Below are 27,734 nucleotides of genomic sequence, written 5' to 3' on the forward strand. Positions count from 1 at the left end.
CGCTGCCCGCTGAAGAATTTTTCCAAGAGTCCTGATAAAGCAGCACCCGAGATCCTGTTTGGCCACCGCTGCGCCCGGCTGCGGTGGCAATTAGAGGGCCGCGGAGCGTGGGGCGCGGGCGGGCGCGGCTAGGGCAGGGCCCGGGGCCCCTACATAAGGCGCCTGAGGCCGGCTGCCCGGGTGCACAGGTGCAGCGAGCCTGCCTGGCGTCGAGCGGTGAGAGGGGCCAGGTCCTGCGGGGACCTCTCTTCTCGCACCATGCTGGGGCCTCGGCTGCTGCTGCTCCTGTCCTGCGGGGGAGCCCTGCTCAGCGCCGGTGAGTGGGGGCCGCGGCCACGCACCAGGGATGGCCAGGTGCCCTCAGCGGCCCCCAAGGCGGGGAAAGTCTCCCTGGCTGTTCTGACTTGGCCAAAACTGGGCTGGCCAGCCCCTCCTCGCTCTGACCGTCTTGTGCTGGCCGAGGCCTGGGCCACCCTCGCCAGGGAGGGTGGGCTCTGGGCCTGGGTGAGCGGCGGTCCCACGGGATGGGCAGTGTCCTCCACAAAGGCTGAAGTGCCAGAGCCCATGCTGGGTGGGCAGGGCTGGGGCTCAGCCCTGCGCTGGGCACCCCACCCTCCCGCTGGGTAAGGGGGTCCTGAGAGGTCATGGGGTCCCCAGAGGTGGCCACAGTGATGTAGGGCCTTGTGGGTGTTGGGGCCAGAAAGCCCAGATGGAGGTCCAGCTCCGTGGGTCCTGGCTGTGAACGATGACCACTCAGTCGGCTCGGGCCTCAGTTTCCCTGACTGCGAAAGTGGGGCACCATCACCCCTTGTGTGGCTGCCACGAGCCTACCCAGTCTCGCCCATCAGCCCTCAGGGCAGGGGTCCCCTCCTCCTCCCCACCCTCATCCCTGTGCCCCTGCCAACCAGGCACTGCCCACGTTACAACCCTCCTCACTGACCGGCACCAGGCCCCGTGTCTTCTCCCTCCCTGAGAGCTCAGGCAGCTGAGCCCAGAGGGTCTCACTCTCTCTCCTCAGTCCTCGGCCTGCTGTCCCTCCCCTGGTGGCCCCACATCCCCACCAGCCCCCTGGGGAGCTGGGAGTGGGCCCAGGTGCAGGGGGCAGGCTGCAGACACCAGCCCAGTGGGTCTCCCCTGGGACGGCCCCGACCCTTCCTTCCCTCGAAGCCCCTCCCCAGAACTCCAGGCCCCCCTGTCCCGCTAGGGCGGCTCTGAGCACTCAGGACCCCTGCCCAGCTGAGGCCACCTCCGGGGCCCCTCCCTGGCCCTGGGGACTCCCAGACCTAGACCCGGAGCCTGGGGGAGGAGGGAGGTGCCCTGGAGCCAGCAGGGTGAGGGGTGGGCCTGCAGGTCTGGGAATCAAGGGGGTCCAGGCTGTGCATGTGCCGGGGGGGGTCTGTCTGAACCTCAGCAAATGCTCCAAGTACCACCTTGGTGCCAGCCTGGGAGGGAGGAAGGGAGAGATGGGCCCTGCCCTAATGGACCAGAGGCATGAGGTCTGACACCGGGGTCCCGGGAGGCTGAGGCTGTGGGACAGGGAAGGAGGCCCCTGCAGGGCCGGGGAGGTGGCCGTAAGAAGGGAGGTGGGCCACAGGGGAGCCAGAACAGGCAGGGGCGGCAGGGCAGCGGGACGGCCAAGTGTGCAGGACAGCAAGTGCTCTGGCCCCGCATGGCTGGTCCAGCGGCTGCGGGCTGACGGACCAGCCCGCCCTAGGGCTCCGTGAGTCCAGCCAGGGGTCAGTGCCTGCTCTGACAGTGGTGGGAAGCACAGCGGCCTCCTGAGCATCTTCAAAGGAGCCCCCGCAGCCAAGGTGGGATGGGGCGTCATTGTCAAGACAGAGCCCGAGGCCACTGGGCCGGGTGGGGACCGAGCAGAGTGACGGACAGGAGATGAGACAGGGCTTGGCGAGGGTTGGCGTCAGGTGACGCAGGGACTGGAAGTAACCCTCTGCGGGCACAGCCGTGCGCTGAGACCAACGCCCTGGAGGCAGGAGGGCCATGCCCAGGGTCACCGCCCCCTCGGGAAGGTGGATCAGCAGGGCCTCCCTGTGCTGCCCACCCCAGCTGGGACCCCACGGCTGCCGGGCAGGCGTTGCCCAGAGACACGGCTGATGGGACCAGTGCGGTGACCGGGAGCAGGCAGGAGCTGCCCCTGAGCTGCTTCCAGCCGCCGAGTGGGGCGGGAGCCACGGCAGAATCGAGGCCCCAGGTGGGATGGGAGCCGGAGGCCAGCCAGCACTCAAACCTCCCCTCGGGCCCACCCGAGCCCCAAGAACGACCTCCATGGGGACCAGGGGCAGGGGAGGGCCGCAGGGAGGCGGGAGGCGGCTGTAAGAAGGGAGGTGGGCCCACAGGGGAGGCCCGTCCAGGTCCCTTGAACTGGGTCACCTTTCTGTCCAGAGTGCTGCCTGCCCCTGCCGGCACCGTGACCCATGGCCCCTGGGCGTTTCTCCGGCAATGGCCACCACAGGAAGCAGGAACTCAGCCACTTTTAGGCCCCAGGGGGAGAAGCCCACAGTGGGGCCACAGCCTCTCTGAGCGTCTGCAGAGCCAGGCGGACACCAGAGGGAGACAGGGCGGGCAGAGTGGGAACAGAGAGGGGTCCCACCACACAGAGCCCCCGCCCTGAGCTCCTCTCCAGCTCTCCCGCTTCCCACCTGCCTGCAGGCCGCCGAGCCCCTCTGAGCTCAGGGCTTGCCCTCGCCTCCCCACAACCACCCCCAATGAGATCCATGCAGGAGCCCGGCTGCCCGGCCACCCCAGAGGGATGGGAGCCTGGTGGGCAGACCAGCAGACACCCCAGGGCCAGTGGGCACCAGAGAGGGCTGGTGTCCAGTGTCCGGACCCACCTGCCCTGAGCGCGGCACTCAGCCACACGAATCTCCGCAGCAACCTCCCCACCCTCCCAGCGGGACCTGAGATGTCATCTCCAAGCCCTTGGCCCTGCTCACTGCGTGTGCATGTGCGTGTGTGTGTGCACGTGTGCGTGAGCCTCGCCTTCCTTAGGGGCTCTCGGGACCTTGTCCCCACGCTGTCTCCTGCACCCAGCAGGTGACAGGCACACGCCAGGTGCTGGTGCGGTGCAGATGTGACGGAATGAAGGAGTGAGTGAATGAGCGAGGGAGTGAACAGAAGTCCAAGGTGTGAGGAGCACAGCAGGGCATGCTCAGGCCTGGTGCCAGCACTGTGGTCCCTTCCCAGCCCTGGGCCCTGCCCACAGCTAAGCTCTGAGCAGCCGGGGGTGGGCTGTGCGCTGGATCAGAGGTGGCTGGCTCGAGCAGTGACATGGGCCCTGTCCACGCAGGTCTGGACAACACCTCCTTTGCCCACCCAGGCCCCCAGAGGCCGAAAGGCTCCCCACAGACAGGTGAGGACCACAGGGTGGCCATGGTCGGGGCTTTCCACACGGGACATCCAGCCACTGGAGAGCCTCAGCCACCTTGTGTGCGGGGCAGGGGTTGGGGTTCTGTGGGGCAGGGGCTGAGCCACAGCTTCGTGTCCTGCAGCCCCCACGGCTGATGACACACCCACACAGCAGCAGCTGGCTCTCCTGTAAGGCTCAGCGGGACCAGCCCCCAGCTCTGGGTGTGGGGACTGGGGCTCTTTCCCACCCTCCCCAGGAGGGCCTGGAGCATGGGCACGAGCGTGGGCTCCCCAGGGGCTACAGAATTCCAAGGCCCCACTGGCTCCCTCCACAGCTCCGGGCAGAGGCTGGTGCTCCACGTGGGGGGCCGGCCACTTCTCCACCTTTGACGGCCACTCGTATGACTTCGAGGGGACCTGCAACTATGTCTTTGCGGCCATCTGCAAAGAGGCCTCCTCGCCCACCTTCAGCGTCCAGCTACGGCGAGGGCCCGGCGGCGACATCTCCCGGGTCATTGTGGAGCTGGGGGCCTCCGTGGTCACGGTGAACCAGGAGGTCATCTCCATCAAAGACGTGGGGTAGGCCACGTGGCCAGGTGTCAGGGGCCGAGGGAGTGGCCAGGGATGAGGGGGCTGCCGCTGACCACTCTTCTCCCCACAGAGCCGTCAGCCTGCCCTACACCAGCAACGGGCTGCAGATCACCCCCTTTGGCCAGAGCGTGCGGCTGGTGGCCAAGCAGATGGAGCTGGAGTTGGTGGTTGTGTGGGGCCCGGGGGGCCACCTCATGGTGAGGACGCCAGTGGGGGGGGGGGGCAGCTGCGCCTGGAGGCCGGCAGGTTGGTGGGTGGAGCTGGGGGCTGCCCTCCTCAGGGTGGAGGTCCCGACTTGGTGCTGACTCTGGCCAGGAGCCTGGACGGGCCTGGGCTCTGCTGAAGGCTCAGCCTCCCCACTTGAAAATGAGGACCATCCAGTGAGAAAAGAGATTCCCGGGGAGGGGATGGAGGGCGGTCACAACCTATAGGGTGAGGGTGCCCTGGGCCCCTGGAGCAGGCGTGAGCAGCCTCTGCATCTGGGCAAGGGGTCCTGGGGCTCCGAGAGGCCTCGCCCCTCCCTGTTTACCCCTCGTGGCCCCGCCCGCCCCCCCACAGGTCCTGGTGGAAGACAGGCACATGGGCAAAATGTGTGGGCTCTGCGGGAACTTCGACGGCGAGAAGACCAACGAGTTTCTGAGCGAGGATGGTAGGTGGGGGCGGGCCCAGGTCCCCTGTGGCCAGCCATGGTGCTGACTCTGTCCCCCCAGGTCCCCCTGTGGCCAGCCATGGTGCTGAACCTACCCCCGCCACAGGCACACTCCTGGAGCCCCACAAGTATGCCGCCCTCCAGAAGCTGGACGACCCCAATGAGATCTGCACCCACGAGGCCATCCCCGGCCCCCAGGTCCTGCAGGCAGAGCACGTATGTGAGGGATGGGGCCACCCGGGGCCGGAAGTCCTCCAGCCAGGATGGGGCCAGCCACAGCCTTCCAAGTCCGAACGGTGGGTGTGGGACATAGCCTTCACCCCATGACCGAGCGGCCCTCTGCCCAGGCCCAGACCTGCACCCGGCTGCTGACCCTGGTGGCCCCTGAGTGCAACGTGTCCAAGGAGCCGTACCTGCGGAGCTGCCAGGCGGACTTGGCCTCATGTGCCCAGCCGGGCCAGCAGAGCTGCGCCTGTGCTACGCTGTCCGAATTCTCGCGCCACTGCAGCCTGGCTGGCCAGCCCGTCCGCCGCTGGCGGGGCCCCAGCCTCTGCTGTGAGTCCCCGGGCGGGCGGCGGGGAGGGCCAGACCCCAATTCCACCTCATCCACAAGACTTGGTGGTGGAGGAGGGGCTGGGTGAGGAGCAGGGCCCTGGGGTGCCCCTGCCCTCTCACCTGAGCCCCCGCGTCCCTGCAGCCCTAGGCCAGTGCCCGGCCAACCAGGTGTACCAGGAGTGTGGCGAGGCCTGTGTCAGGACCTGCTCCCACCCGCAGCACAGCTGCACCGGCGTGTGCACCTTCGGCTGCTTCTGCCCAGAAGGTGAGGGGCCGCTCCCTGCGGGACCCCTCAGACAAGCCCCCACCCCACCCAGCACATGGCCCCACCTGGCACATTGGAACCAGGCCCCACCTGCCACCCCCAAAGTGTGCTCACGGCCACATGTGCAAGTCCACAGGACAGAGAGGTGGTGTCCAATGGGGAGGGCATGTCTGAGAGATAACTGGGAGGAGGTGGGCAGAGCCAGGCAAGGGACAGGGCCTGCCGCTCACCAGGAGCAGCCCTGTGCCCGGGCATTTGGTGTGAGGGGGCAGAACGCTGAGTGCAGATGGGACTGGAGGTGAGGGTCACAGCCAAGCCAAGGAGGTGTGACGCAGAGACAAGGGTCTCCTGGGGGACCGGCTGGGGAAGGGCTGCCAGGAGGGCGGAGGGTGTCTCCACACAGTCCCAGAGAGCCCCTTCCTGCAGGTACGGTTCTTGATGACGTTTCCAAAAACCTCACCTGCGTGCCAGTGGCCCAGTGCCCCTGCACATTCGGCGGCGTGACCTATGCCCCCGGGGAGGTCACTGCAGACACCTGCCGCACCTGGTGAGTGCAGGGCATCCCGGGAGGGCAGAAGGACAGGAGGGGATGTGGGGGACATGTGGGTCAGGGGGTAGCCTCAGCCCTGGAGGCAGCCAGCTCTGCGGATCTAGAACACCCTGGGGTGCCATCTGGCCCCAGCAGCTTCGCCCACCACTCTGGGTCACCCTCCCCACCCACAGCCAATGTGCCATGGGACGCTGGAAATGCAAGGAGAAGCCCTGCCCCCGGCGCTGCGCCCTGGAAGGCGGCTCCTTTGTGACCACATTCGATGCCAGGCCCTACCGCTTCCACGGCACCTGCACCTACACCCTCCTCCAGGTGGGACAGCCCCCGCCCGGGGACCCACTAGGGGCATGCCAGGAGGGGTCATCCCAGGGCAGGGGTCACCACAAGGGGTCCCACCAAGAGGGGTCACCACACGGGGACATCACAAGGGGTCCCGTCAGGAGGGGTCACCACAAGCCCCCCACCGTGTGCTTACTGCTCTCCTCTCAGAGCCCCCAGCTCCCCGATGGGGGCTCCCTCATGGCTGCATACGACAAGTCTGGATACTCGCACTCGGAGACCTCCCTGGTCGCCCTCATCTACCTGTCCAGCCAGGTAAGGCCACCTTCTCCGCAGCCGTTGTGCCCACCCAGGACCCTGAGCAGAGGCGCCTCTGCCAATCCCAGCTCCCACTGCTCCCCGCTTGGCCCGCAGAAGGGAACACCACCCCACATTCCTGGTCCCCAGTGACTCGGCCACCCTCCCTCCAGGACAAAATCGTGATCTCCCAAGACGAGGTGATCACCAACAACGGAGACACCAAGTGGCTGCCGTATAAGACGGGTATGGTCCAGCCTTCCCAGGTGCCCCAGGGGGCCAGGGTCCTGAAGCAGGCCACCCGCTGAGCCCCTGTCCCCACAGGCAACATCACGGTCTTCAAGCAGACATCCACCCACCTGCAGATGGCTACTACCTTCGGGCTGGAGCTGGTGATCCAGTTGCAGCCCGTGTTCCAGGCCTACGTCACAGTCGGGCCCCAGTTCAGAGGCCAGACCCGAGGTGAGCCCCCCATCAGCCCAGGATCAGCAGCTGCCTTGTTCCTGCCAGCCTGACCTCAACAGAGGCAAAGGGGCCCAACAGTACTTCCCTCGGACCCAGCAGGTCCAGTGCCCATGGCGCTGGGCCAGCCCCTCCCGGCGGCCAGCCCTCCCAGAGGTGCAGCCAGTGATGGCCTTCTGCCCAGGGCACAGTTAGGGGGATGCGGGGCAGGACAGGGACGAAGGACACACCCTCACCACCCGGCCCTCTCAGGGCTCTGCGGCAACTTCAACGGGGATACAACAGATGACTTCACGACCAGCATGGGCATCCCTGAGGGCACAGCCTCGCTCTTTGTGGACTCCTGGCGAGCAGGGAACTGCCCGACTGCCCTGGAACGGGAGACTGACCCCTGCTCCATGAGCCAGCTCAACAGTGAGTGCTCAGCCCCCAGGACGGCTGCAGGGTGGGGTGGGAGACCCACGCTGGGCACACGGGACACCCACGGGGCCTGTGCCCACAGAGGTATGCGCGGAGACCCACTGCTCGGTGCTGGTGAACACAGGCACGGTGTTCGAGAAGTGCCACGCCGTGGTGAATCCCAAGCCCTTCTACAAGGTAGGGGGCCTGCAGGCAGCCAGGAGGGCTGTGGGCTGGGGCACCTGGGGGACTCTGGGTGGTGGGAGGGCGGGCGCCCATGCCGCTGTCTGCCCGCAGAGATGCGTGTACCAGGCCTGTAACTACGAGGAAACCTTTCCACACATCTGCGCGGCCCTGGGGAACTACGCCCAGGCGTGTGCCTCGCGGGGAATTCTGCTCTGGGGCTGGAGAAGCAGCGTGGACAACTGCAGTGCGTGCTGGGCACGGCGGGGGCGGCAGGGAGACAGGGATCATGTGGGGGGCTGGGGTCATGATGAGGGTCCAGGGTCCACCTTCCAAAGGGACTGACGCCCAGGCTCCCTGCAGCCATCCCCTGCAAGGGTAACCAGACATACAGCTATGACAGCCAGGCCTGCGGCCGCACTTGCCTCTCACTGTCGGACCACGCAGCCGAGTGCCACCCCAGCACTGTCCCCGTGGAGGGCTGCAACTGCCCCGAGGGCACCTATCTGAACCATAAGGCTGAGTGTGTGCGTAAGGCCCAGTGCCCCTGCCTCCTGGACAACCACAAGCTCATCCTGGCTGGCCAGTCCACTGTGGTCGATGGCGTCATCTGGTGTGTGAGGGGTCCTGGGGGGCGGCCCGGCCCCGCCTATAGCCCCTGCCCCAGGGCCACCCACTCACACAGCCTCTCTTGCAGCTACTGTATGAAAGGGCGGCTGAGCTGCCCTGGACAGCCACAGACGCTCCTGGGTAAGTAGCACAGCGGAGGCAGCTGACCTGGACAGAGAGGTGCCCTGGCCTCCGCCTCACCAGCCTCACCTGGCCCCTCCTCCCCACAGCATCCTGCTCAGCCCCCAAGACATTCCAGTCCTGCAGCCAGTCCTCAGTGAACAAGTTTGGGGCAGCCTGTGCCCCCACATGCCAAATGTTGGCCACCGGCACCCCCTGTGTAAGGCTGGGGTGGGTGAAGGGCAGGGCACTCCCCCCTCTCCCGAGACCGCCCCAGGGGACGACCTGTGCTGACCCTCCTGCAGCCGCAACCCCAGAGCCTGGCTGGGCTGGAAGGAAGTGCAAAGTCCTCAGGAGAGGAGCGGGCTCTTTCCCTCCTCCCAGTCCTCCCAGAGAAGCCTGACCCGTGGGGCTGGGATGCCGGGCAGCTGGAGGGCTGTGTGCTCAGTCTGTAGGGTTCCCTGAGCACAGGGCCCCCCACCTTAGGTGGGAAGGAGGGAGTACCACAGCCCAGCCAGAGGCACAGAGGTCCCGAACCTTCCCTGAGGAAGGGGAGGTTTTGCTAAGAGAAAAGCCAGAGCAGGGTGGAGGCAGGCAGAGTGTCATGAGAGGAGTGCAGGGGCCCCAAGGCTGGGCCACTCGCCCAGGGCTCTGACCCTCCTCCCTGCAGGTGCCCACCAAGTGTGAGCCAGGCTGCGTCTGTGCCAAGGGGCTCTACGAGAATGCCAGCGGGCAGTGTGTGCCCCCTGAGGAGTGTCCATGCGAGTTTGCAGGAGCCTCCTACCCCCGGGGTGCCAAGCTCCACACCGACTGTAAGACCTGGTGAGCCACAGTCCCACCCTGGAGACCCCAGTAGACCAGGGCCATCCTCGGGGTCCTCTGGGACTGGCAGGGGTCGGCATCCTTCTGGGGTGCGTGTGGCCCACATCTCTCAGAATCCCAGAGCACCCTGCTTCCCCGCAGTACCTGCTCCAGGGGAAAGTGGACGTGCCAACAGAGCGCCCACTGCTCGTCCACCTGCACCCTCTATGGGGAGGGTCACGTGGTCACCTTTGACGGGCAGCGCTTCGTGTTTGAGGGCAACTGCGAGTACATCCTGGCCACGGTGAGGCCCTGGGAGAAGGGGAGGGGGTCATGGGGGGGCCACAAGGAGACCCTGGGGGAAGTGGGAGGCCATAGGGGGGCCAAGAGGATGGCCTGGGGGGACCACACAGGGCTCCTGGCAGGCTCCTCAGTGCCCCCTCCCCACAGGATGGCTGCGGCACCAATGATTCACAGCCCACCTTCAAGATCCTGACAGAGAATGTCGTGTGTGGAAAATCGGGTGTCACCTGCTCCCGGGCCATCAGGATATCCCTGGGGGTGAGCAGGCTGCATGGGTATCCCATGGCAGCCACCAAGCCCCAGGTCCTGGCCTCTCTGTGCCTACTCGTCCACATGATGGGCAGCAGTACCCCTTGGAGCTGGACAGCATGGGCGTGGCGGGGGGGGGCACGGTTCTCCCAGAGTCTGACTCAGCCCTTGGCACAGTGTCCATGACGCTCTGGAACCTCCTGCCCCCAGAGCTGGCCCTCAGCAGGTGCTGACCGGCCCATGTCCGTAACGGACACTCCGCCTCAGAGAGCACGGGCGGGGCAGCAGAACTGGCGGCACTGGGCAACCCAGTGACGGCCCTGCCCCACAGGGCCTGTCCATCGTGCTGGCCGACAGGAACTACACAGTCAGCGGGGCAGACCCCCAGGTGCACTTCCGGGTCAAGGCCGGCTCCCTGCACCTGCTGCTGGACATCACCATCGGCAGCGGCTACAACCTGACCGTCATCTGGAACAAGCACATGACCGTCTCCATCAAGATCTCGCGTGCCTCACAGGTACCATGCGCCACTGCCCAGGCCATCAGAGTGGGGCAGCGCCCATCCGTCCACCTGCCCATCTGACACTGGCCTCCGCAGGACGCCCTGTGCGGCCTATGCGGTAACTACAACGGGAACATGAAGGACGACTTTGAAACACGCAGCAAGTACGTGGCGTCCAGCGAGCTGGAATTCGTGAATTCATGGAAGGAGAGCCCACTGTGTGGGGACGCCAGCTTCGCACTGGACCCCTGCAGCCTCAATGCCTTCCGCCGCGCCTGGGCCGAGCGCAAGTGCAGCATCATCAACAGCCAGACCTTCGCCGCCTGCCACAGCCAGGTGAGCCACACGCCTCAGGAGCCGGGCTCCAGGCTCCCACAACGACAAAAACTCAGGCCCCGGGCCTGACAGGAGGGCGAGCAGCAGACGCTGAGGGCTGGTTCCCATAGGTGTACCGCCTGCCTTACTACGAGGCCTGTGTGCGTGACACGTGTGGCTGTGACACTGGTGGGGACTGTGAGTGCCTATGCGACGCTGTAGCCGCCTATGCCAAGGCCTGCCTGGACAAGGGCGTGTGCGTGGACTGGAGGGCCCCTGACTTCTGCCGTGAGTACCCTGTCCCCCCAACGGTGGGTGATCATGGTGCAGCACCTCTCTGGGGCAGGCAGCAGCAGGCTGTGCCCTGCAAAGGGACCCCGCAGCAGGACCTTGAGCCTCCCAGGCCCTTGCCAAGGGGCTTCTGCGGTGGGCTCAGGGCTGCCTAACAGGCGCCCATCCTCCCAGCCATCTACTGCGGCTTCTACAACTCCCACACGCGGGTGGACGACGGCCAGTTCCAGTACACCCAGGAGGCCAACTGCACATGGCACTACCAGCCGTGCCTCTGCCCCCAGCAGCTGCAGAGCCTCCCGGGCACCAACATCGAAGGTGCGGGCATGGAGAGGGAGAGGTGGGCCCAGAGGACTGATGGCCTCCTGGGCAGGGTGGAGAGGGCTGAGGGCTGGGGAAGGACTGGGATGGGGGGGCAGCCAGGAGCCATGGGGACTGCGGCAGGCACAGTGCATGGTGACTGGGGTGGGGGTCAAGGGGGTACCTGTCTGGGCAGTTCAGGGGAGAGGCCAAGAGTGGCTGTGAACAGAGGGCAGGAGCCAGAGCCTGTTGAAGAGGCTCTCCGGCTCCGGCACTGAGGTCTGGCTGTTCTCGGCTCCACCCTTAGGCTGCTACAACTGCTCCCAGGATGAGTACTTCGACCAGGACAAGAGGACATGCATGCCCTGCAGTAAGCTCAGTCCGGAGGCCCCACAGTGCAGCCCCCAGCCCCTGCACAAACCTCTGGCCAGCTCGGCACCCTACTCCCCAGGCTGTGCCCCTGGGGCGCCAATATCCCCATGCCCCCAGACAGTAGACACACAGGGAGAATGGTTGTGCCTCCCCTCCCCAACACTGACTTAACCACACCCAGCCCCCAGGGGCAGGGCAGACCCAGACCCAGGCTCGGCCAGGCTGCTGGGTGTGTGGGTGACAGCCCGCCTGGAGAGCTGCCTTACGGGGGCATTGGACAGCGTCCCGGCTGCCAGGCCATCACCATTGTTGGGGAGTGGTACTGGGAGAGAGAAGATGGGGGTAGGAGGGTGGAGGAGCAGGGTCCCATCTCTGTCTCTGGGGAGCACCTGCCTCAGGCGCTGGGGACACCCTGGAGGGTGGGGCTAGGCTTGGCGGCACCTGGGGACAGTGCTGACTGCCCTTCTTCTTGCAGTGCTGCTGCCCACCACTCCGCTGCCGCCCACCACAGGTGATTGCGCACGTGCTAGGTGCCAAGGTGAAGCAGGCGCTCTCCCCAGGCTCGTCCCTGGTCACCTGTCAGCCCAGCCTGTGTCCATCTCTGCAGGCACTGGCTGCCTGGTGGAGCAGGGCTGGGACGCACCCGGGCAGTCTTGGGCTACCCCACACTGGGGGCGACCAGTGCTGACCAGAACAGCAGAGGGGAGGGACGTGTAAAGCTCACCTCCTGGCCAGCCAACACTGCCCCCTGCACACCACTGTCACGGGAAGACTGAAGGGACCCGATGTTGTCCTCAGAGGCCACAGGCCAGCCTGTCCCTTTGCCTCCTGTCCAGCCCACTGGGGGTGGGGGGCTGCATGATTCAGAGGCTCAGCAGGCAAGAGCGGGGGCTCCTCCCAAGGTGGTACCCACAGTAACAGCCTTTCTTCCTCACTCAGGCCTGCCCACCACAGAAGCCAGGCCCACCTCTGCCAACCCCAACACCACGGCCACCCCCAGAACCACTGGCACTCTCAGCTCCACTGCACCCTCACCAAGCTCCCATGCCACACCTACACCCACGGCCTCGGCCCCGGCCCCCTCCTCCACACAGGCAGGGACAGCCCCGATCACCGGGACAGAACCAACAGCCCCCTCAGGAGGTGAGGAGACTGCGGGGTAAAGAGGACGTGCAGGAGCGGATGCACGTGGGGTGTGGGCCGGAGCTCCGGCACAGAAGAGGGTGTGAAGGGTAAGTTGCTCACAGGCTGTGCCGTTCCTTGCTGTTGGACACTGTCACTAAAAAGTATGTGGCACCTGCGGGCCCAGGGGGCATAGGCCAGCCCTCCGTGAGCCCATCCACCCCACATAGCAGCACCCCTGCCTACTGTCCAGGGACCATGAGGGGACAGACATGGGTCCTACCAGCAAGGGCAGCTGAAGCGACAGCCAGTGGCCCAATGACCTGTGGTCACTGGAAAAGCCACTGAGGCCCCAAGTCAAGGCTGGATGAGTGTAAGCTCTGGGATGAAACATGCCCCAGTCAAGGGGGTTGAGTGCACCCAGCTGGCCAGGATCCTGCAGCACAGGTGGGACAGGAAAAGGGGGCGAGGGCAGATGATCAGGAGGGATATTCTGGGCCCTGTTCTCTGCAGGGTCACCTCGAACGACCACCGCTGTCACCATGAGAGCCACATCAGTGCTGGCCCCCACAGCCACCCCCAGATCAACGGCCACTGCACCCACCGTGACACAGGCCACGACGCAGCCCTCAGCACTCCCCATCAGCACAGCCACCCAATCCACAGCTCGATCCACAGTGCGCACCACAGTGGCACGGCCAACACCACCCACCCAAGATACACCGACAGAGATCCCCAAAAGTAAGGGTACCCCACCCAGCTGTCCCCACAGAGGGGATGTACCACAGGTGATCCAACACCAAGCCCAAGCTGAGTGGAGATGGATATGAAAGCTCAGCTTCCAACCCCCAGGAGGGGACACATCCAACCCCAAAGGGGGACAGCCTGACTAAGCCAAGAGCTAACAACATGCTCTCTGCACTTCTCTTCCCCACAGCACCTGCCCGCCCGACCACCACAGCCACCCCAACACCAGGTGAGCACAGGCCTATGGGGACACCAGAGGTAGCAAGGCACTGGATGGAAGGTATAGTGAGCAGGTCTTAAATCAGGGACACAACTCCAAGTCCCTGAAGAAACCCTACTGGAAAGACAAAAGGGCTGGCCTGAACCCATTACAACAACCCTGAGAGTGCAACACACTGGGTGCCCGGTAGGCCTACAGGGGAGAAACACAAACAAAATAACCAAAATCAGAAGTGACTCAGACAGGCACTATAGGGACAGACCACAAGTGCACAGAGGAAGGAAAACGCAGAAGGAGGAGGGAGACAAGACAGCAGAAGACACTTGACAAACAAATATGAATTATAACAAATAGACCCTTTATGTTTTTCACAGAGAACTCAACTCAACACCAACCTGAAGGAACCACCACACGATCGCCCCACAGCACCACAGGCCAGACCACCAAAAACACAAGCCCAGGCACAAGGTCAACAATGGCCACGTCCCCTCCACGCACCACCGTCTCCCCCAAGACCACCAGCAGAGGCACAGGGACCCCAGGGGCACACACTGCCACGGCCACGCCCAGCAGGCCACACACTCCATTCACCACTCAGTCCCCCAACACGGGGTCAGTGTCCACCACCGCACACCTGACAGGCCCACCCACAGGAACATCATTCCGGACCACCACCACCTTCCCAACAGCATCTCCATCCAAGGCCACGCAGTCCACTCCCGTTCCAAACTCTGCCACCTCCTCTGTCACTCCCACTTCGCACCGAGTGGTCACCCCAACGCAACCAGACACCCACTCTCCTTACACCTCTACTGCAAGGCCAACAGGCTCCTCTCCGCCATCCACACACGTCCCAGTCACAGGCACATGGCCCTCACCCACCGCTCCGCCAGGGACCATGACCACAACGGGAACCACCCAAGCCCCTCACTCTGTCAGCACAGCCAAGACCTCCACCTCCCTCGTGTCACACCCCTCCGCCCCGGCACACTCTGGGACCACGTCCCCTCCACGCACCACCGTCTCCCCCAAGACCACCAGCAGAGGCACAGGGACCCCAGGGGCACACACTGCCACGGCCACGCCCAGCAGGCCACACACTCCATTCACCACTCAGTCCCCCAACACGGGGTCAGTGTCCACCACCGCACACCTGACAGGCCCGCCCACAGGAACATCATTCCGGACCACCACCACCTACCCAACAGCATCTCCATCCAAGACCACGCAGTCCACTCCCGTTCCAAACTCTGCCACCTCCTCTGTCACTCCCACTTCGCACCGAGTGGTCACCCCAACGCAACCAGACACCCACTCTCCTTACCCCTCTACTGCAAGGCCAACAGGCTCCTCTCCGCCATCCACACACGTCCCGGTCACAGGCACAGGGCCCTCACCCACCGCTCCGCCAGGGACCATGACCACAACGGGAACCACCCAAGCCCCTCACTCTGTCAGCACAGCCAAGACCTCCACCTCCCTCGTGTCACACCCCTCCGCCCCGGCACACTCTGGGACCACGTCCCCTCCACGCACCACCGTCTCCCCCAAGACCACCAGCAGAGGCACTGGGACCCCAGGGGCACACACTGCCACGGCCACGCCCAGCAGGCCACACACTCCATTCACCACTCAGTCCCCCAACACGGGGTCAGTGTCCACCACCGCACACCTGACAGGCCCGCCCACAGGAACATCATTCCGGACCACCACCACCTTCCCAACAGCATCTCCATCCAAGACCACGCAGTCCACTCCCGTTCCAAACTCTGCCACCTCCTCTGTCACTCCCACTTCGCACCGAGTGGTCACCCCAACGCAACCAGACACCCACTCTCCTTACCCCTCTACTGCAAGGCCAACAGGCTCCTCTCCGCCACCCACACACGTCCCGGTCACAGGCACAGGGCCCTCACCCACCGCTCCGCCAGGGACCATGACCACAACGGGAACCACCCAAGCCCCTCACTCTGTCAGCACAGCCAAGACCTCCACCTCCCTCGTGTCACACCCCTCCGCCCCGGCACACTCTGGGACCACGTCACCTCCACGCACCACCGTCTCCCCCAAGACCACCAGCAGAGGCACAGGGACCCCAGGGGCACACACTGCCACGGCCACGCCCAGCAGGCCACACACTCCATTCACCACTCAGTCCCCCAACACGGGGTCAGTGTCCACCACCGCACACCTGACAGGCCCGCCCACAGGAACATCATTCCGGACCACCACCACCTTCCCAACAGCATCTCCATCCAAGACCACGCAGTCCACTCCCGTTCCAAACTCTGCCACCTCCTCTGTCACTCCCACTTCGCACCGAGTGGTCACCCCAACGCAACCAGACACCCACTCTCCTTACCCCTCTACTGCAAGGCCAACAGGCTCCTCTCCGCCATCCACACACGTCCCGGTCACAGGCACAGGGCCCTCACCCACCGCTCCGCCAGGGACCATGACCACAACGGGAACCACCCAAGCCCCTCACTCTGTCAGCACAGCCAAGACCTCCACCTCCCTCGTGTCACACCCCTCCGCCCCGGCACACTCTGGGACCACGTCCCCTCCACGCACCACCGTCTCCCCCAAGACCACCAGCAGAGGCACAGGGACCCCAGGGGCACACACTGCCACGGCCACGCCCAGCAGGCCACACACTCCATTCACCACTCAGTCCCCCAACACGGGGTCAGTGTCCACCACCGCACACCTGACAGGCCCGCCCACAGGAACATCATTCCGGACCACCACCACCTACCCAACAGCATCTCCATCCAAGACCACGCAGTCCACTCCCGTTCCAAACTCTGCCACCTCCTCTGTCACTCCCACTTCGCACCGAGTGGTCACCCCAACGCAACCAGACACCCACTCTCCTTACCCCTCTACTGCAAGGCCAACAGGCTCCTCTCCGCCACCCACACACGTCCCGGTCACAGGCACAGGGCCCTCACCCACCGCTCCGCCAGGGACCATGACCACAACGGGAACCACCCAAGCCCCTCACTCTGTCAGCACAGCCAAGACCTCCACCTCCCTCGTGTCACACCCCTCCGCCCCGGCACACTCTGGGACCACGTCCCCTCCACGCACCACCGTCTCCCCCAAGACCACCAGCAGAGGCACAGGGACCCCAGGGGCACACACTGCCACGGCCACGCCCAGCAGGCCACACACTCCATTCACCACTCAGTCCCCCAACACGGGGTCAGTGTCCACCACTGCACACCTGACAGGCCCGCCCACAGGAACATCATTCCGGACCACCACCACCTTCCCAACAGCATCTCCATCCAAGACCACGCAGTCCACTCCCGTTCCAAACTCTGCCACCTCCTCTGTCACTCCCACTTCGCACCGAGTGGTCACCCCAACGCAACCAGACACCCACTCTCCTTACCCCTCTACTGCAAGGCCAACAGGCTCCTCTCCGCCACCCACACACGTCCCGGTCACAGGCACAGGGCCCTCACCCACCGCTCCGCCAGGGACCATGACCACAACGGGAACCACCCAAGCCCCTCACTCTGTCAGCACAGCCAAGACCTCCACCTCCCTCGTGTCACACCCCTCCGCCCCGGCACACTCTGGGACCACGTCACCTCCACGCACCACCGTCTCCCCCAAGACCACCAGCAGAGGCACAGGGACCCCAGGGGCACACACTGCCACGGCCACGCCCAGCAGGCCACACACTCCATTCACCACTCAGTCCCCCAACACGGGGTCAGTGTCCACCACCGCACACCTGACAGGCCCGCCCACAGGAACATCATTCCGGACCACCACCACCTTCCCAACAGCATCTCCATCCAAGACCACGCAGTCCACTCCCGTTCCAAACTCTGCCACCTCCTCTGTCACTCCCACTTCGCACCGAGTGGTCACCCCAACGCAACCAGACACCCACTCTCCTTACCCCTCTACTGCAAGGCCAACAGGCTCCTCTCCGCCATCCACACACGTCCCGGTCACAGGCACAGGGCTCTCACCCACCGCTCCGCCAGGGACCATGACCACAACGGGAACCACCCAAGCCCCTCACTCTGTCAGCACAGCCAAGACCTCCACCTCCCTCGTGTCACACCCCTCCGCCCCGGCACACTCTGGGACCACGTCCCCTCCACGCACCACCGTCTCCCCCAAGACCACCAGCAGAGGCACAGGGACCCCAGGGGCACACACTGCCACGGCCACGCCCAGCAGGCCACACACTCCATTCACCACTCAGTCCCCCAACACGGGGTCAGTGTCCACCACCGCACACCTGACAGGCCCGCCCACAGGAACATCATTCCGGACCACCACCACCTTCCCAACAGCATCTCCATCCAAGACCACGCAGTCCACTCCCGTTCCAAACTCTGCCACCTCCTCTGTCACTCCCACTTCGCACCGAGTGGTCACCCCAACGCAACCAGACACCCACTCTCCTTACCCCTCTACTGCAAGGCCAACAGGCTCCTCTCCGCCATCCACACACGTCCCGGTCACAGGCACAGGGCCCTCACCCACCGCTCCGCCAGGGACCATGACCACAACGGGAACCACCCAAGCCCCTCACTCTGTCAGCACAGCCAAGACCTCCACCTCCCTCGTGTCACACCCCTCCGCCCCGGCACACTCTGGGACCACGTCCCCTCCACGCACCACCGTCTCCCCCAAGACCACCAGCAGAGGCACAGGGACCCCAGGGGCACACACTGCCACGGCCACGCCCAGCAGGCCACACACTCCATTCACCACTCAGTCCCCCAACACGGGGTCAGTGTCCACCACCGCACACCTGACAGGCCCGCCCACAGGAACATCATTCCGGACCACCACCACCTTCCCAACAGCATCTCCATCCAAGACCACGCAGTCCACTCCCGTTCCAAACTCTGCCACCTCCTCTGTCACTCCCACTTCGCACCGAGTGGTCACCCCAACGCAACCAGACACCCACTCTCCTTACCCCTCTACTGCAAGGCCAACAGGCTCCTCTCCGCCACCCACACACGTCCCGGTCACAGGCACAGGGCCCTCACCCACCGCTCCGCCAGGGACCATGACCACAACGGGAACCACCCAAGCCCCTCACTCTGTCAGCACAGCCAAGACCTCCACCTCCCTCGTGTCACACCCCTCCGCCCCGGCACACTCTGGGACCACGTCCCCTCCACGCACCACCGTCTCCCCCAAGACCACCAGCAGAGGCACAGGGACCCCAGGGGCACACACTGCCACGGCCACGCCCAGCAGGCCACACACTCCATTCACCACTCAGTCCCCCAACACGGGGTCAGTGTCCACCACCGCACACCTGACAGGCCCGCCCACAGGAACATCATTCCGGACCACCACCACCTTCCCAACAGCATCTCCATCCAAGACCACGCAGTCCACTCCCGTTCCAAACTCTGCCACCTCCTCTGTCACTCCCACTTCGCACCGAGTGGTCACCCCAACGCAACCAGACACCCACTCTCCTTACCCCTCTACTGCAAGGCCAACAGGCTCCTCTCCGCCACCCACACACGTCCCGGTCACAGGCACAGGGCCCTCACCCACCGCTCCGCCAGGGACCATGACCACAACGGGAACCACCCAAGCCCCTCACTCTGTCAGCACAGCCAAGACCTCCACCTCCCTCGTGTCACACCCCTCCGCCCCGGCACACTCTGGGACCACGTCCCCTCCACGCACCACCGTCTCCCCCAAGACCACCAGCAGAGGCACAGGGACCCCAGGGGCACACACTGCCACGGCCACGCCCAGCAGGCCACACACTCCATTCACCACTCAGTCCCCCAACACGGGGTCAGTGTCCACCACCGCACACCTGACAGGCCCGCCCACAGGAACATCATTCCGGACCACCACCACCTTCCCAACAGCATCTCCATCCAAGACCACGCAGTCCACTCCCGTTCCAAACTCTGCCACCTCCTCTGTCACTCCCACTTCGCACCGAGTGGTCACCCCAACGCAACCAGACACCCACTCTCCTTACCCCTCTACTGCAAGGCCAACAGGCTCCTCTCCGCCATCCACACACGTCCCGGTCACAGGCACAGGGCCCTCACCCACCGCTCCGCCAGGGACCATGACCACAACGGGAACCACCCAAGCCCCTCACTCTGTCAGCACAGCCAAGACCTCCACCTCCCTCGTGTCACACCCCTCCGCCCCGGCACACTCTGGGACCACGTCCCCTCCACGCACCACCGTCTCCCCCAAGACCACCAGCAGAGGCACAGGGACCCCAGGGGCACACACTGCCACGGCCACGCCCAGCAGGCCACACACTCCATTCACCACTCAGTCCCCCAACACGGGGTCAGTGTCCACCACCGCACACCTGACAGGCCCGCCCACAGGAACATCATTCCGGACCACCACCACCTTCCCAACAGCATCTCCATCCAAGACCACGCAGTCCACTCCCGTTCCAAACTCTGCCACCTCCTCTGTCACTCCCACTTCGCACCGAGTGGTCACCCCAACGCAACCAGACACCCACTCTCCTTACCCCTCTACTGCAAGGCCAACAGGCTCCTCTCCGCCATCCACACACGTCCCGGTCACAGGCACAGGGCCCTCACCCACCGCTCCGCCAGGGACCATGACCACAACGGGAACCACCCAAGCCCCTCACTCTGTCAGCACAGCCAAGACCTCCACCTCCCTCGTGTCACACCCCTCCGCCCCGGCACACTCTGGGACCACGTCCCCTCCACGCACCACCGTCTCCCCCAAGACCACCAGCAGAGGCACAGGGACCCCAGGGGCACACACTGCCACGGCCACGCCCAGCAGGCCACACACTCCATTCACCACTCAGTCCCCCAACACGGGGTCAGTGTCCACCACCGCACACCTGACAGGCCCGCCCACAGGAACATCATTCCGGACCACCACCACCTTCCCAACAGCATCTCCATCCAAGACCACGCAGTCCACTCCCGTTCCAAACTCTGCCACCTCCTCTGTCACTCCCACTTCGCACCGAGTGGTCACCCCAACGCAACCAGACACCCACTCTCCTTACCCCTCTACTGCAAGGCCAACAGGCTCCTCTCCGCCATCCACACACGTCCCGGTCACAGGCACAGGGCCCTCACCCACCGCTCCGCCAGGGACCATGACCACAACGGGAACCACCCAAGCCCCTCACTCTGTCAGCACAGCCAAGACCTCCACCTCCCTCGTGTCACACCCCTCCGCCCCGGCACACTCTGGGACCACGTCCCCTCCACGCACCACCGTCTCCCCCAAGACCACCAGCAGAGGCACAGGGACCCCAGGGGCACACACTGCCACGGCCACGCCCAGCAGGCCACACACTCCATTCACCACTCAGTCCCCCAACACGGGGTCAGTGTCCACCACCGCACACCTGACAGGCCCGCCCACAGGAACATCATTCCGGACCACCACCACCTTCCCAACAGCATCTCCATCCAAGACCACGCAGTCCACTCCCGTTCCAAACTCTGCCACCTCCTCTGTCACTCCCACTTCGCACCGAGTGGTCACCCCAACGCAACCAGACACCCACTCTCCTTACCCCTCTACTGCAAGGCCAACAGGCTCCTCTCCGCCATCCACACACGTCCCGGTCACAGGCACAGGGCCCTCACCCACCGCTCCGCCAGGGACCATGACCACAACGGGAACCACCCAAGCCCCTCACTCTGTCAGCACAGCCAAGACCTCCACCTCCCTCGTGTCACACCCCTCCGCCCCGGCACACTCTGGGACCACGTCCCCTCCACGCACCACCGTCTCCCCCAAGACCACCAGCAGAGGCACAGGGACCCCAGGGGCACACACTGCCACGGCCACGCCCAGCAGGCCACACACTCCATTCACCACTCAGTCCCCCAACACGGGGTCAGTGTCCACCACCGCACACCTGACAGGCCCGCCCACAGGAACATCATTCCGGACCACCACCACCTTCCCAACAGCATCTCCATCCAAGACCACGCAGTCCACTCCCGTTCCAAACTCTGCCACCTCCTCTGTCACTCCCACTTCGCACCGAGTGGTCACCCCAACGCAACCAGACACCCACTCTCCTTACCCCTCTACTGCAAGGCCAACAGGCTCCTCTCCGCCATCCACACACGTCCCGGTCACAGGCACAGGGCCCTCAGCCACCGCTCCGCCAGGGACCATGACCACAACGGGAACCACCCAAGCCCCTCACTCTGTCAGCACAGCCAAGACCTCCACCTCCCTCGTGTCACACCCCTCCGCCCCGGCACACTCTGGGACCACGTCCCCTCCACGCACCACCGTCTCCCCCAAGACCACCAGCAGAGGCACAGGGACCCCAGGGGCACACACTGCCACGGCCACGCCCAGCAGGCCACACACTCCATTCACCACTCAGTCCCCCAACACGGGGTCAGTGTCCACCACCGCACACCTGACAGGCCCGCCCACAGGAACATCATTCCGGACCACCACCACCTTCCCAACAGCATCTCCATCCAAGACCACGCAGTCCACTCCCGTTCCAAACTCTGCCACCTCCTCTGTCACTCCCACTTCGCACCGAGTGGTCACTCCAACGCAACCAGACACCCACTCTCCTTACCCCTCTACTGCAAGGCCAACAGGCTCCTCTCCGCCATCCACACACGTCGCGGTCACAGGCACAGGGCCCTCACCCACCGCTCCGCCAGGGACCATGACCACAACGGGAACCACCCAAGCCCCTCACTCTGTCAGCACAGCCAAGACCTCCACCTCCCTCGTGTCACACCCCTCCGCCCCGGCACACTCTGGGACCACGTCCCCTCCACGCACCACCGTCTCCCCCAAGACCACCAGCATAGGCACAGGGACCCCAGGGGCACACACTGCCACAGCCACACCCAGCAGGCCACACACTCCATTCACCACTCAGTCCCCCAACACGGGGTCAGTGTCCACCACCGCACACCTGACAGGCCTGCCCACAGGAACATCATTCCGGACCACCACCACCTACCCAACAGCATCTCCATCCAAGACCACGCAGTCCACTCCCGTTCCAAACTCTGCCACCTCCTCTGTCACTCCCACTTCGCACCGAGTGGTCACCCCAACGCAACCAGACACCCACTCTCCTTACCCCTCTACTGCAAGGCCAACAGGCTCCTCTCCGCCATCCACACACGTCCCGGTCACAGGCACAGGGCCCTCACCCACCGCTCCGCCAGGGACCATGACCACAACGGGAACCACCCAAGCCCCTCACTCTGTCAGCACAGCCAAGACCTCCACCTCCCTCGTGTCACACCCCTCCGCCCCGGCACACTCTGGGACCACGTCCCCTCCACGCACCACCGTCTCCCCCAAGACCACCAGCAGAGGCACAGGGACCCCAGGGGCACACACTGCCACGGCCACGCCCAGCAGGCCACACACTCCTTTCACCATTCACTCTTCCCCCATGGTTTCTGTGTCCACTACTTCACAGTCCACTCTTCTCACCACCCGAGTTCCCATGCCTAGCCTCATGTCATCCACTCTGGGGGTGACATCCATCCCCAGTTCTCCTGCCACGAACCTCACCACCAGGCATCCTAGTACCACTGGACTGCTGACCACTATCTTCCTGACCAGCTCCATCACTACGCAAAGAAGCTCCTCCTCCCCCACTGCGGGGTCCTCCACCTCATCTCTCCTCACATCCTGGCCCAGCTACTCCAGTAAGTGATGTCTCTACAGCCCACCTAGTGACCCTGGGGCACTGCTTCCTCCCAGCCTTGCCTCTGTACTCAGCAGCACAGTGGATCATTCCCACAGTGTCCCTCCTTTCTCTTGTCCCTTCACACTGCCTGATGCCACCAGGGCTCTTCCAATGCCAACTTGTCTGTCCCCCATTCTGTACTCACATCACACCTGACATACTGCTGTTTTCATGGTTGGTATGTCTCCTTTCCTTCCCCTGAAGCCTTCACTTCTGAGGATAGCCGGGTAGCACAGGGAGCTGAGCACAGTCTTGGTTGTAGAGCCTGCCTTGGGTCGGCCCAGCTATAGGGTGTACTCAGCTGTGCACTCAGGGTGTCTGCATCCTCACCAGCTCACCTGCTTCCCAGGCCTCTGCTTTCTCTGGCCTGTCCTCTGCCACGTTTTCCCTCCCTTGGGGCCTGTTCTCAACCCTCCTTGTAGGGTCGCCAACTCCTCCCTCTCTCCTCCCCAGGAACCTCTCCAGCAAACCTGTCTGGCTGGAATGAGCACTGGCCTCCCCCATTGGTCCCCCTTTCCCACCTCCAGTCCTGGGCCTGGCTCACTCATACCCCACCTCTCACCCTCATGGTCCCACCTACAGTCCTGGTTATCCTTGGAGGGGACCCCACTACTCAGCAGCCTTCCACCGCTGCGCAGTGTGGGGTTCAGAGGAGGTTAGGGCTGGCAGGCATCCAGAGTGCAACTATTCCCACCTTCCCCCAGGCTGCAGAAAGGCAAGCAGACTGGTAGGCCATGCCTCACCCCAGGTGACCACTAGGGGCCGAGCTGGGACTAGCAGCAGGGCCCCCATGTCCCACTGTTGGTCTTGCCCAAGCTTCAGCCCTCCAGCTTCCACTCTGCCCTCCTGCACCCAGGCCTGCCTTAACCCACCTTGTCCTCCAGGGACAGCATTCCCCTCCCTTTTGGGTGTGCCCTCCATGGCATCTGTTGCCTGGACTGGGCTCCCCTCACAAGCCCCAGGTAGGACTGTTCACAGTGACACATATCTCCTATAGGAAAAGCGCTGGGTGTAGGTTGTCCATTGGGTTGGACACAGGCCAAAGCTCACAGGTCCACTTGGGGACCACAGACTCCTGCAGGCAGCTCCCATCTGAGAACACTGACATCCCCCCCTTACCCCTCCTGCAGGTTCTAGGCCCAGCCAACCAGACACACCTATGCCCACAGGTAGGTATCAGCTGGGAGGGGAGGCTGGGGACCAGCGTGGGAATCTGCCTCATCTTCTAAGAAGCCCTTGACCTCAGGGGAGACCAGCAGGCTTTGTGCCCGGTGTGAGGTCTGAGATCAGTGGGGCTCAGACAAGAGGAGACAGCCTGGGTGGGATCCAACAGGCCCCCCATGGGACCCAGTCTCATCTAAGTGGTTGTGCGGTTGGTATTCTGCTTCCCCCGGCTCCCTGGGCCAGCATTACTCCCCATCCCACACAGAAGGGGCTTGAGGAGCCTGAGGCCCCAAGCCCCGAGGATACACAAGTCCTACCCTGCACCTGCCACCACCTTACCCTGGTGCAGCATCTCACTGCCTGTCTCTCGGCTCCCAGAGGTCTGCCGTGTGAGGGAACTTGAGGAGGAGGTCACTTATGAGGGGTGCACGGCCAACGTGACAGTGACCCGCTGTGAGGGCGTCTGCGCCTCTGTAACGAGGTGAGCGTGGGACCCAGGAAGCCTCTACCCACTGTTGGGCTCCAAGCTTGGAGACTGCCGTGCCCAGCAGAGGCTCCCAGTTGGAGTCCTCAGGTCCAGCCATGAGCTCATGCCCTGCCTCAGCTATGCCTGTAGCTGACCCCCTGAGAGCCAGGAGGTCAGCAACAGAGGATGTACCCTGAGGACCCCCCCTTGGTCTGCCCTTCTCTGGAGTGGCTGGGGAGGGGTGGGACCGCCCCCCCCAAGGCTGCAACCCTGACCCATACACACTGCGGTGGATTCTTTTCAGCTTCAACCCAAACACTGAGCAAGTGGACACTCTTTGCAGCTGCTGCCACCCCCTTGGCTCCTACCAGAAGCAGGTGGCACTGCCCTGCCCAGACCCTAGGGCGCCGGGCCAACAGTTGGTGCTCACACTGCAAGTGTTCCGACGCTGCGTGTGTGGCCCCTGGACCTGCAGAGACTAGGGCACAGCCCCCCCGGGTGAGAAGAGGAAGCACCGCTCCCTGCTCCCCAGCCCCTGCTTGCTGTGCCCAGCAGCCCCTTTCCAGGCATGGCCTCAAACAACCCTGGGCACAGCTCAGGGAAGGGTCTATAAGGAGCGGGTCCCGCAGACCTGGCCCAGCCCAACAGGCTGTCCTGAACTGCTGGCCTCCAGTCTATACAAGTCTTTCAGGCCACGCCCACCATCATCCACACAGCCTCCCAGCCTTGGAAGGCAGCTGCCCAGCCCTGCCGAACCACACCCTGGGGACACCCAAGGAAACCTGCTCCAGAGGGGTGCCTGAGGAGAGGGAGGCACTGAAGCAAGGATGGTTAGGGAAAAGGCAGCAAGGAGAGGGGCCGAGTAGTCAGGGAAGGGAAATGAGGGCAAGAGGAAGGTGGACGCAGGCACCAGCCAACATGGGCTCCTGCCCACCAACCAAGCTCACCCTGGGGAGGGGCATCACAGTGCCATGCTCAATAAACCCCTGTGAACAGATGACAAATAAACTGCCACTGGTCAACGCACAAGGCTGTTGTGAGCTCTGCTTGTTGTGTCCCCTGCCCCTCGGCACTTGTGCCTCCAAGCCCGCCTGCCCCAGGAGGCTAGGCTGGTGTCAGGCTAGGACCCTCCCCGTTGCAGGCCCTCTTGCCCTCCTCAGGCCAACCTCCAGGTCCCTCCCTTACTTAGGACTCTTCTGAGAAACCTCCATCCTGTGGGATCCTGCTCCCAGTCTGTGGTGGGGTCACCCTCCCATGAGCTCTGCGGGCTTATTCCCCAGGAGGAACCCTGGTCCCATTTGTCTCTTAGACCCACGACCTCCATAGACCGACCACCCCCCATGCCCTGTGCAGTGGAGGGGACCCGGTGGGGCCCTAGCGGGATGACCCCACAGGCTCAACCACACACCCTAAACCCAGTGCAGAGCAAAAGGCACATCACCTCCAATGCACCTAAGCTTCCACCTGAGGCCAGGCAGCCACATTCTGGAGGACAGCCCACCCAGGCACCGAGCTGTGTCCTTGGGGTCAACAACTAACACGCCTCCAGGACGGGACTTCCAGCTGCATGCAGGCTGCTTTCCCTCTGGGGACGACACGCACACTCCCATCACCATTCCGTCCACCCAACGACAACACACATGCTCCCATCACTGTCCCATCCCTCTGGGGACGACACGTACACTCCCATCACCATCCCAGCATTGACTTTTCCTTGGAAAGGAACATCCTTTACGATGACTCACACCTAGAATGGGACTCGCTCTAGGTGTCGTTCCAGGGAGGGTGGGGATGGATAGGGGAGACCCCGCCAAGCAGGCAGCCCACATGGACGAGCCCGAGCACGCACACTGTCAGGAGCTTGAACAGAAACACCAGGAGCTCACTTCTGTGGCCAGCCTCCACCGATGTTCACTGTACACCCAGTGCTGCTGGCCACAGGTGTCCCGCTGAGGACCCTACAGACACGGAGGTGGACACAGAGGCACTGGTGACTCAGGTCACAGTGGATCACAGAGCATGCACCACAGGGGCTACAGTGACACTGGGTGTGGGAACCTGGGGGGGTCTCAGTGTGGCTGGACCCCAGCACCCAGAGGGCACCTTCCTGCATCTGCCTCCCCAGGGACCGCCCCACAGCACAGGTCCATGTGGGTTTGAGGGACATCTCTGGGTGCCCAGCGCCTGCTGGGAAACAGGGGAACCAACAGAGCCCTGGCTCCTCTAGGCCCTCGAGTGCCAAAAGCAGACCCACCTGCCAGCCTGAGTCATTGCCCTCTGTGCACCTGCTGACTCGAAGAAGAGAGGCCCCAGCTCAGCTCAGCTCCTGGGCTGGCCAGCTCAGAGTGCAGATGTGCAGCCTGGTGGCTAGGGTGGGGCAACAGTCATGAGAGTCGAGCAATGAGAGCAATGTGCAGAGGACAAGCTCCAGCTTACCCTCAGCAAGCTCTCTGCCTGCTAACCTCCCTCTTGCGTCCATGCCGGCCAGGGTCTGTAGCACTGACTGCAACTGTGACCCCAGGGACAACTGCACGGATAGCTTAAGGCCACCAACAGGGAAGAGACCAGCTCGCCTTCCAGAATCTTCTCTGCTGGCCATGTTTAACCCTCCAGTCACAAATGGGAACCAGCCCCTGGCCACTACAGTGAAACCCAAAGATGAGTGAGGTCAGCTACACGCCCTCTAGAACCACCAGCCAGCCCTCACCATGCTGCGCCCTCACCAGCAGCACTGCAAACACTCCTTAAGAACATGTGCCGGAAGGAGACAACTGAACCAGCAGGGACGCACAGTGTATAGGGGCAAGAAAAGCACAGATGTCCCAATGTC

The 27,734-nt window shown here is 64.2% G+C and overlaps 2 protein-coding genes across 2 annotated transcripts; both read left to right on the top strand.

Annotated features, from left to right (window-relative positions):
- Window positions 1–258: 258 nt before the first annotated feature.
- MUC6 (mucin 6, oligomeric mucus/gel-forming) lies at window positions 259–20,155 on the top strand. Its single transcript, XM_087822318.1, has 32 exons — window positions 259–316; window positions 3,305–3,367; window positions 3,699–3,942; window positions 4,025–4,151; window positions 4,513–4,603; window positions 4,710–4,819; window positions 4,951–5,158; window positions 5,301–5,423; window positions 5,850–5,970; window positions 6,147–6,285; window positions 6,463–6,567; window positions 6,723–6,795; window positions 6,874–7,011; window positions 7,264–7,425; window positions 7,514–7,608; window positions 7,708–7,840; window positions 7,957–8,206; window positions 8,291–8,343; window positions 8,433–8,542; window positions 8,993–9,144; window positions 9,286–9,427; window positions 9,574–9,684; window positions 10,007–10,192; window positions 10,274–10,513; window positions 10,624–10,780; window positions 10,958–11,101; window positions 11,391–11,453; window positions 11,931–11,978; window positions 12,395–12,598; window positions 13,091–13,318; window positions 14,438–19,974; window positions 20,147–20,155. The coding sequence occupies exons 1-32, from the start codon at window positions 259–261 to the stop codon at window positions 20,153–20,155; spliced, it is 9,624 nt and encodes a 3,207-aa protein (XP_087678444.1).
- Window positions 20,156–20,670: 515 nt separating this feature from the next.
- On the top strand, window positions 20,671–25,386 carry LOC148092129 (uncharacterized). The gene is made up of 5 exons (XM_087822319.1): window positions 20,671–22,814; window positions 22,938–23,233; window positions 24,405–24,443; window positions 24,817–24,919; window positions 25,209–25,386. The coding sequence occupies exons 1-5, from the start codon at window positions 20,671–20,673 to the stop codon at window positions 25,384–25,386; spliced, it is 2,760 nt and encodes a 919-aa protein (XP_087678445.1).
- Window positions 25,387–27,734: the final 2,348 nt, after the last annotated feature.

Source organism: Miniopterus natalensis, chromosome 11 (genome assembly GCF_054644295.1).
Source record: "Miniopterus natalensis isolate mMinNat1 chromosome 11, mMinNat1.hap1, whole genome shotgun sequence".
Taxonomy (NCBI): domain Eukaryota; kingdom Metazoa; phylum Chordata; class Mammalia; order Chiroptera; family Miniopteridae; genus Miniopterus; species Miniopterus natalensis.